The 10,916-nt window shown below is 35.9% G+C and overlaps 1 protein-coding gene across 2 annotated transcripts in view; it reads left to right on the forward strand.

Annotated features, from left to right (window-relative positions):
• Positions 1–6,695, forward strand: part of LOC128663821 (muscle M-line assembly protein unc-89) — a 239,574-nt gene extending 232,879 nt beyond the window's left edge. For both annotated transcript variants that reach the window (XM_053718344.1, XM_053718345.1), the window contains 2 exons: positions 3,856–3,918; positions 6,589–6,695. In XM_053718344.1, coding sequence (XP_053574319.1) covers positions 3,856–3,918; positions 6,589–6,642 — 117 coding nt within the window. In that variant the 3' untranslated portion in view covers positions 6,643–6,695. The remainder of the gene's footprint in view (positions 1–3,855; positions 3,919–6,588) is intronic.
• The last annotated feature ends 4,221 nt before the right edge of the window (positions 6,696–10,916 follow it).

A 10,916-nucleotide genomic window follows, 5' to 3' on the forward strand; every position in this document is an offset into this window, starting at 1 on the left:
ATGTCTTCTAAAAAAATATATATACATGTCAAGGGATATTCAGGGATTCCAGACAGATATCAGTGTCCCAATGTAACTAGCGCTAATTTTGAAAAAAAGTGGTTTGGAAATAGCAAAGTGCTACTTGTATTTATTGCCCTATAACTTGCAAAAAAAGCAAAGAACATGTAAACATTGGGTATTTCTAAACTCAGGACAAAATTTAGAAACTATTTAGCATGGGTGTTTTTTAGTGGTTGTAGATGTGTAACAGATTTTGGGTGTGAAAGTTAGAAAAACTGCGTTTTTTTCCATTTTTTCCTCATATTTTATAATTTTTTATAGTAAATTATAAGATATGATGAAAATAATGGTATCTTTAGAAAGCCCATTTAATGGCGAGAAAAACGGTATATAATGTGCGTGGGTAGAGTAAATGAGTATGAGGAAAATTACAGCTAAACACAAACACCGCAGAAATGTAAAAATAGCCTTGGTCCCAAACGGACAGAAAATGGAAAAGTGCTGTGGTCATTAAGGGGTTAAACTTATTACACCTACTCTAATAGTCCTATCAAAATAAAAAAGCCCCCCCAAAATAAAAAAAACCCTAGCCTAAACTAAACTACCAATAATGCAACATAAAAGAAATAGAGAAGCACAGACTGGTGTTATGTAAGTGAACAAATTTATTTACACAGTGGCGCCGTAGCGCTAAATGAGTGAATAATAACACATAAAGTGGAGGGGATGGACTCCCCGGGGTTAAATACAGAGATAATGTCTCACGAGCTGAAAAAAGAACAGGTAGACACGTTTCAGCTTACAGCCTTACTCTTTAAACTACCAATAGCCCTTAAAAGGGCCTTTTGCAGGGCATTGCCCCAAAGAAATCAGCTCTTTTACCTGTAAAAAAAAATACAAACACCCCCCAATAGTAAAACCCACCCACCATCCACACAACCAACCCCCCCAAATAAAATACTAACTAAAAAAACCAAAGCTCCCCATTGTACTGAAAAGGGCATTTGGATGGGCATTGCCCTTAAAAGGGCATTTAGTTCTATTGCGGCCCAAAGTCCCTAATCTAAAAAATAAACCCACCCAATACACCCTTGAAAAAATCCTAACACTAACCCCCGAAGATTCACTTACCGGGAGAAGTCTTCATCTAAGGGGCAAGATGTCCTCAATGAAGCCAGCAGAAATGGTCCTCCAGATGGGCAGAAGTGGTCCTCCAGACGGGCAGAAGTCTTCATCCAGACGGCATCTTCTATCTTCATCCTTCCGGCGCGGAGCGGGTCCATCTTCAAGACATCTGACGCAGAGCATCCTCTTCAAACGACGTCTTCTTTGTAATGAATATCACTTTAAGTGACGTCATCCAAGATGGCGTCCCTTAGACTCTGATTGGCTGATAGAATTCTATAAGCCAATCGGAATTAAGGCAATCAGCCAATAAGATTTAGCTGGCATTCTATTGGCTGTTCCAATCAGCCCGTCTGGAAGCTTTTTATTTTATTTTGATAGGGCTATTAGATTAGGTGTAATTAGTTTAAAGATCTGTAATTTGTTTTTTATTTTCTGTAATTTAGTGTTTGTTTTTGTGATTTAGCTAATTTAATTTAATTTATGTAATTGTATTTAATTTAGGGAATTGATTTAATTATAGTGTAGTGTTAGGTGTTATTGTAACTTAGGTTAGGCTTTATTTTACAGGTAAATTTGTATTTATTTTAGCTAGGTAGTTATTAAATAGTTAATAACTATTTAATAACTATTCTACCTAGTTAAAATAAATACAAACTTGCCTGTAAAATAAAAATAAACCCTAAGCTAGATACAATGTAACTATTAGTTATATTGTAGCTATCTTAGGGTTTATTTTATAGGTAAGTATTTAGTTTTAAATAGGAATAATTTAGTTAATGATAGTAATTTTATTTAGATTTATTTAAATTATATTTAAGTTAGGGGGTGTTAGGGTTAGACTTAGGTTTAGTGGTTAATAAATTTAATATAGTGGCTGCGACGTAGGCGCGGCAGATTAGGGGTTAATAAATATAATGTAGGTGGCGGTGATGTTAGGGGCGGCAGATTAGGGGTTAATAATATTTAACTAATGTTTGCTAGGTGGGAGTGCGGCGGTTTAGGGGTTAATATGTTTATTATAGTGGTGGCGATGTCCGTAGCGGCAGATCAGGGGTTAAAAATGTTATTATAGTGTTTGCAATGCGGGAGGGCCTCGGTTTAGGGGTTAATAGGTAGTTTATGGGTGTTAGTGTACTTTTTAGCACTTTAGTTATGAGTTTTATGCTACGGCGTTGTAGTGTAAAACTTATAACTACTGACTTTAGAATGCGTTAGGGATCTTGGACGTAGAGGGTATACCGCTCACTTTTTTGGCCTCCCAGGACAGACTCGTAATACCGGCGCTATGGAATTCCCATAGAAAAAAGGGTTTACGAAGTTTACGTAAGCCGGTTTGCGGTAAGGCCAAAAAAGTGTGCGGGGCCCTAAACCTGCAAGACTTGTAATACCAGCGGGCGTAAAAAAGCAGCGTTAGGACCTGTTAACGTTGCTTTTTTACCTTAACGCACAACTCATAATCTAGCCGATAGAATTTGACGGTAGATAAGAACCAAAAAGGACCATTAAGTCTACCCATATTGCATGTTACTTTTTCCTTAGGATAACCTTATACATGTCCCAGGCATTTTTGAATTCCTTTACAGTCTTTGTGTTTACCCCCTCAAATAGAAGTTTATTCCATTAATCCACCACCCTTTCTGTAAAAAAAATGCTTCCTCAAACTTTAGATTGTGACCCCTTGTTTTGGCATATACTACTCCTATTCTAAACACCTGTTTCCCTTCAGTTTCTATAGTTACCCAAACACTTTCTAAATTGTCATTTTTTTCTACAATTTCAGTTATAGAAACATAGAATAAGTTATAGAAACATAACTGTCTGCATTTGTGTGTGTGTGTGCATATGTGTGTGTGCATATATGTGTGTGTGTGTGCATATGTGTGTGTTTATATGTGTGTGCATATATGTGTGTGTGCATATGTGTGTGTGTGTGTTTGTGTGTATATGTGTGTGTGTGCGCATATGTGTGTGTGTATATGTGTGTGCATATGTGTGTGTGCATATGTGTGTGTGTATATGTGTGTGCATATGTGTGTGTGTGTGCATATGTGTGTTTGTGTGTATATGTGTGTGTGTGCGCATATGTGTGTGTGTATGTGCATATGTGTGTGTGTGTGTGTGTGCATATGTGTGTGCATTTGTGTGTATATGTGTGTGCATATGTCTGTGTTTGTGTGTGTTTGTGTGTATATGTGTGTGTATGTTTGTGTGTATATGTGTGTGTGTGCGCATATGTGTGTGTGTATGTGCATATGTGTGTGTGTGTGTATGCCAATTCAGACTTGTGACTGGAGTAGACATGGCTTGCCACTCTCATTTTCTTAGCAAAACTTGCATTGTTTTTCAGTAAGCTATCTTATATTTGCTGAGGCCAGTTAGGAGCAGATATGTAGCAGTGTTAGGCTAATGGTATCTGTAGTGTGCACTTCCAGTTCTGAGAATTGCAAAATACAGTTTTCAAATTTAAATTACAAGACAAGGGGCATAAATAAATAATGAGTGTACAAAGCTATATATTTTTTACTATTCATATTTAAATTTTATGGGGAATTTAATTTGAGATTTATGTTCTTTGATGTGTATTATGCATCTTTTAGGGATTCTATTCACAGATAATGAACTTGTAATCTGATATACAATAGGTTTATTATTTATTTATACAATAATTATAACAATTCCACAATTACAATTGTATCATAATGGTTTTAATCTTGTATTCTTTAGGTGAAACTTCCTGGTTTTCTAGAAAAGACACCAAGAGAAACAGAAAAGCATCCAATTAAGCTGGTGAGGATACAGACATTACTCAATACATGTGTCATTTAAACATAACAGGGTGTATAAGGGTTTGGTGAGGCCTGCAGGTACTACATCTGTGTGGGTATAGAATGGCACAGCACTGCGTGAGAAAGCTGGCACTGCTGTTGTATATTCTGCATATTGTTGTGCATCTGTTAAACATAATGAGCATAAAACAATATATAGATTCTGGCGATTCTGAAGACTTGAAAAATAGATAAGAATTACTGGCACTAGCTATTGTAAAAAATAGGAATTAATGGAATAAATAGTTAAATTCCGGTGCTACCCCCCCATATATAATGACAAATACAAAATAAGGGTAGGTGAGAACCTAAGTGGGGGTTTAATTTAGCACTCCTTCCTTGAATTTTAAAAGTAAACTTTAATAGTATTAGTTTAAAAGAAATAAACCTTTTATAACCTCTTATATTAATGTAAAATACCTCAACCAAAAAGGAAAAGAAAACTAAGTATCGTCATCCCCCTGTTTCCTGGCCGATAACTGCTTCAGGCGACAGGGATGACTGATACCATATAGTAAATATAAAAAATAGTGCAAACAGTAATACACAATTCAACACAAACGCGTTTCGGCTGTTGTATCAGCCTTTTTCAATGTGTAGTGAGAAGCCGAGGCCCGGGTGCTGCCTCTTAAAATACCTTAACCCATATCGTAATTGTCCAATCAATTCGTCCTAGAGAATACCGCCCCCCTGCTCACCAATCACAGTCATACATGCATCATACAATGAGGGCGTGTATTTACAATGGGTCTCCCAGGTGGACAAGAAATATTTTTGTGGATTTTAGGCAGAATATATAGCGTGGCAATTTTAGGGTTAATTATTGAAAGATATTTATGTTCTTTGAGGTCAATAACATTCTCAGAAAGGGCTGTATCAATCAGTTTATTGTATTTTTCAAGAAAATTATCTGTAGGGTTCCCCAATCATTTTTTATAATTAATCACATTATATAACTGTCTTTTGGCCTCTTCCACATACATAGTCGTAGGCCATAATACTACTGTATATATAGACAGATAGATAGATAAATATAGATATGTATTTTACATGAAAAGTATCATATATACATATATATATATATATATATACAGTATATATATATATATATATATATATATACAGAGAGAGAGAGAGAGAGAGAGAGAGAGAGAGAGAGAGAGAGAGAGAGAGAGAGAGAGAAATATATATTTCATAATAAAATGTACATTATTTTCTATGTGAAGAACACAGGGATGTAAAATATGCGTTTTGCGCATTGCGTTTCTAAATTTAGATCTTAACACGGTCAGGTTAGCGCACATGAAAACTTAGTAATCTTAAGGAACATTTTTGAAATATTACATTAAAATATATTAAAACAAATTATTAAAAATTATAAAACATACTGTAAAATATTCTAAATAATCCATAGAAAAAAATCTTGTTATCATTTCTAATACAGGTTACTTGAGGATGAATATCTCACTCTTCCATTCTCTTATGTTTGTTTAATGTATGTTTACCAATCAATATGAAGGATATGTGGGGATGGTGGAAGGGGGACCGACGTAGAGTTTGGCTATATATATAAACACCTGGGCTAATTGAGGAGCCGTTGTCCTGCAGCATCTTGCATGATGCATTAGGCAGGAAAATGTGACTGACATTTTTCAGAACAAAATCTACTACTCATTTGTTATTCAAACTAAGTGCTTTTGCATTGTCTCTATATTATGCTTTTATTGATTATGCTGTACTACTGTGTTTAGTGGTCCACTTCTAATACAAGGGCAAAGAGTGTGCTAATAGCTCTATCCGTTAAAAGTATAGAGCACTCTAAAGACCTTTCAGCCATTTGAAGATGCTTTGGTTAAAATATTTATCTATGCGCATGTTTGCACAAAAGATAGAGCACCCTGCACTATGAACTGAGCTCCACTTGTAATGTAGCCCTGTATCTGAATCATGGACTTTTTAAAGTGACTTCCATGTCTTTTTAACTCTATCAATCAGAGAAATGATTTATGGATATTTGTCATATATACTTTTATTTTCAGTGTGCTAGACAAAGTACAGAAACAGCTGTCAAGGTCCATCTGCCCATGCTTGCAATGATATCCTTAAGGCATCTACAACTTCCTGTCTTTATTGAACCTGTGGGCTATGTCCTTCACGCACATCGTACACAGTCTGACCTCATTCATTAGGACATAAGACAACTTTCACTATCTATTCTGCCCTAGAGACAAGATTTTTTGTAATCCTGACTCCAAATCCCCACCACATGGTATCAATTAAGCATCACAAGTTTGGACACTGGAAACTTGGCTTGACATATGGGACACAAAAGGAAGAATTACCCATATTTATATACAATCTGTTGACACAGAAAAATAAAAAAAACAGAGCAAAAAACACATCATAGTCCATCACTGAATTGGGCCATCATTGTCTATATATAATATCAGCGTATAAAAAATATGACTATACATCTCCAAGCTATATAGTTGTCCAATATGTGCATTACACAGAGGTAAAGTGTTTATAAATGTTAGTTTATTACTGAATGTATAATATAAATATTTTAAAGAAGCTATATATTTAATTTTAGAAAAAAAATAAAGAAAATTCTATTGTATTTCTTTTCTAGATACCACGAGGAGAAGTCACAGATAACTCCGTGTATGAGAACCTACCATCTTAATTTGCATGAAGTTGTGAAGTTCCTGTTCATTAAATCCATGAAAATCTTCAAAATCATAATAGAAAAAAGTTTTTTTGATCAGACCTAAGAAATTTGAAAAGCCCAACAATATATGAGTATCTTTTAGATTTTATATATATATATATATATATATATATATATATATATATATATATATATATATATATATATATATATATATATATATATATATATATAAATAAATACATACATATATATATATATATATCAGGGGCATATTATGGCCTAGGCGAACAAGGCCGGTGCTTAGGGTAGCAGATTTGGGAGGGGCAGCACATCTTTACAGAGAAGACAAGGCACGTGCGTTGATTAAGTTTGCTCTTCACAGGCAGTGCTCCTTTAAACCGTTGCTTCATTTAGAGCCACCAGCATTTTTGCAGTGGAAGCGTTCTTGGTGAGAAACTTGCTTGGGGATATGCTTACAAGGTGAGGCTGAAGGAGAAGACCTTGTGCCGATATGCTGCCTCCCCTTGTCAACTATAGTGGGTCTGCGAGCGCAGTACTTAAATAGTAAACGGACACTTAAAAAGTGTATTCTTCTTTCCCTCCCTTCCTCTCTCCCTTCTTTCCCTTTCTCCCTCCCTTCCTCCCTCAACTCACTCCCTCAACTCCCTCCCTTCTTTCTTTCCCTCCCTCCCTTCTTTCCCTTCCTCCCTCCCTTCTTTCCCTTCTTTTTCTTCCTCCCTCCCTTGCTCCCTTCTTTCACTCCTTTCTTTCCCTCCCTTGTTTCCCTCCCCGCTTTTCTCCTCTCCCTCCCCGCTTTTCTCCTCTCCCTCCCTTCTTTCCTTTCTCTCCCTTTTCTCCCCTCCCCTTCTTTTCTCTCCCTTCTCTCAGGGAGAAAATGGTATGAGATGCATGCAATTCAACCCACCTGTATGCAAGTGTTTTGCTAGCGCATTTTCTTTTTGAATTGTTATGGGAAAAAAACAAACAATAAAAAAACGTTTTACACACTGCCCCAAAAACATATTAAGGGGAAAAAAGGCCTAAAACCTTTTGGGGGGGGGGGGCAGCAGAATTTTCAGTGCCTAGGGCAGCACAAAACCTGAATACGCCATTGAGATATATATATATATATATATATATAAATACATAAACATATATATATATATACACACACACTATCTCACAAAAGTGAGTACACCCTGCATATTTTTGTAAATATTTTATTATATTTTTTCATGTGACAACACTAAAGAAATGACACTTTGCTACAATGTAAAGTAGTGAATGTACAGCCTGTATAACAGTGTAAATTTGCTGTCCCCTCAACATAACTCAACACACAGCCATTAATGTCTAAACCGTTGGCAACAAACGTGAGTACATCCCTGAGTGGAAATGTCCAAATTGGGCCCAAAGTGTCATTATTTTGTGTCGCCACCATTATTTTCCAGCACTGCCTTAACCCACTTGGGCATGGAGTTCACCAGAGCTTCACAGGTTGCCACTGGAGTCCTCTTCCACTCCTCTATGAAGACATCACGAAGCTGGTGGATATTAGAGACCATGCGCTCCACCACCTTCCATTTGAGGATGCCCCACAGATGCTAAATAGGGTTTAGGTCCATCACCTTTACCCTCAGCTTCTTTAGCAAGGCAGTGGTCGTCTTGGGGGGGTGTTTGGGGTTGTTATCATGTTGGAATACTGCCCTGCGGCCTAGTTTCCGAAGGGAGGGGATCATGCTCTGCTTCAGTATGTCACAGTACATGTTGGCATTCATGGTTCCCTCAATGAACTGTAGCTCCCCAGTGCCTGCAGCACTCATGCAGGCCCAGACCATGACACTCCCACTACCATGCTTGACTGTAGGCAAGACACACTTGTCTTTGTACTCCTTACCTGGTTGCCGCCACACACGCTTGACACCATCTGAACCAAATAAGTTTTTCTTGGTCTCATCTGACCACAGGACATGGTTCCAGTAATCCATGTCCTTAGTCTGCTTGTCTTCAGCAAACTGTTTGCAGGCTTTCTTGTGCATCATCTTTAGAAGAGGTTTCTAAAGATACAGCCATGCAGACCAATTTGATGCAGTGTGCGGCGTATGATCTGAGCACTGACAGGCTGACCCCCCACCCCTTCAACCTCTGCAGCAATGCTGGCAGCACTCATACGTCTATTTTCCAAAGACAACCTCTGGATATGATGCTGAGCATTTGCACTCGACTTCTTTGGTCGACCATGGCAAGGACTGTTCTGAGTGGAACCTGTCCTGTGAAACTACTGTAAGGTATTGCCCACTGTGTTGCAGCTCAGTTTCAGGGTCTTGGCAATCTTCTTATAGCCTAGGCCATCTTTATGTAGAGCAACAATTCTTTTTTTCAGATCCTCAGAAAGTTCTTTGCCATGAGGTGCCATGTTGAACTTCCAGTGACCAGTATAAGAGAGTGTGAGAGCGATAACACCAAATTTAACACACCTGCTCCCCATTCACACCTGAGACCTTGTAACACTAACAAGTCACATGACACCAGTGAGGGAAAATGGCTAATTGGGCCTATTTTGGATATTTCCACATAGGGGTATACTCACTTTAGTTGCCAACGATTTAGACATTAACAGCTGTGTGTTGAGTTATTTTGAGGGGACAGCAAATGTATGTATGCATGTTATACAGGCTGTACACTCACTACTTTACATTGTAGCAAAGTGTCATTTCTTCAGTGTTGTCACATGAAAAGATATAATAAAATATTTACAAAAATGTGAGGGGTGTACTCACTTTTGTGAGATACTGTATATATATATATATATATATATATATATATATATATATATATATATATATATATATATATATTAGAGCTCTTTATAGTCAAACCGCCATATACCATATATATATATATATATATAAATATATATATATACACACGCATAAATACACATCATTATTAATTATTCCTGGGAGTGGGAGGTGGGGCAAAAAAGTGAAATGTGCTTAGACAATAAATGTATATATGTTAAAAATCAGGGATTAAAATTATCCCAAAATGGTACTAGTCCCAGGAAATATCTTACTAGTATACGAGTACACTATAGATTTTGGAGTCACTATATGCTAAACTTTAATGCACGTTTAAATACTTTTTTGGGGGGAGTATAATAAAATTAATGTTTTTATCCAGACTCTCAACTTATAAATTAAAATAGAAGGAGCATATGGTTTTATTTATTAATTTATATAGGGCCAGATTACAAGTTGAGCGATATTCAACAATCCACTCTTGCGCTAACTCCACTATAAGTAAGTTTTTTGAGTGCTGCGGGTAGCGCTCGTATTACAAGTTGAAAGTAAAAACTTTTTTTCTTGGGCACTAACCCAATGCACCCAAAGTTAGAATATTGCGTTAACGTATTTCCCCATAGAAGTCAATGAAGCAAAAAAAGTGTGTGGGGGGAATTAACACCCTACTTGCGGGCAAACCCGATCCCATATTCTCAAGTGCACTAACCAACATGAAAATATAAATATTTCACATTCCAATGTTCTTCACATAGCACAATATATTCTATTTATTCATAAATACATATTTCTACATATCTAATGGTATTTTGGTACAATATATATATATATATATATATATATATATATATATATATATATATATATATATACACATAAATATAGGAATATCTATTTATAAATACATAGAACATAGGAATGTGAAATGTTTACAGTGAATACACAGTATAACACTTTATTAAGAATGAATATTGCATAAATATGCTTTTTTAGGTTTACATCTACTTAACTGCAAAGGGCTCCAATGCACTTCTATATATGTTTATATAAGTATACATATGTATTTATGTGTTTATATGGGTTTATATGTCTATAAATACATAAATACACACACACACATATATATATATATATATATATATATATATATATATATATATATATATATATATATATATATATATATATATACTGTTTATATACATATTTAGACATGTATATGTATGTATCTTAATGTTAAAGCCCTTTACCTGCCTTTTTTCCCTAACACCTGAGATCTCATGTCTTTGAGCCCTTATAACTTTTATGTGCATTTTCTGTGTTAAGAATTGTCATTAGATTGTGTTATTATGAGTGTAACTGTACTTTTACATGTGTTTTGGGACACTTTTTTGTTTTGCAAAACAGTTAACCCTGAGGTCATGGTAATCATTCTAACGTAAATTGCGTTTGTGCTCACGCATTCGCATTTCCTTTCAACTTGTA

This window comes from Bombina bombina, chromosome 6, assembly GCF_027579735.1.
Source record: "Bombina bombina isolate aBomBom1 chromosome 6, aBomBom1.pri, whole genome shotgun sequence".
NCBI lineage: Eukaryota > Metazoa > Chordata > Amphibia > Anura > Bombinatoridae > Bombina > Bombina bombina.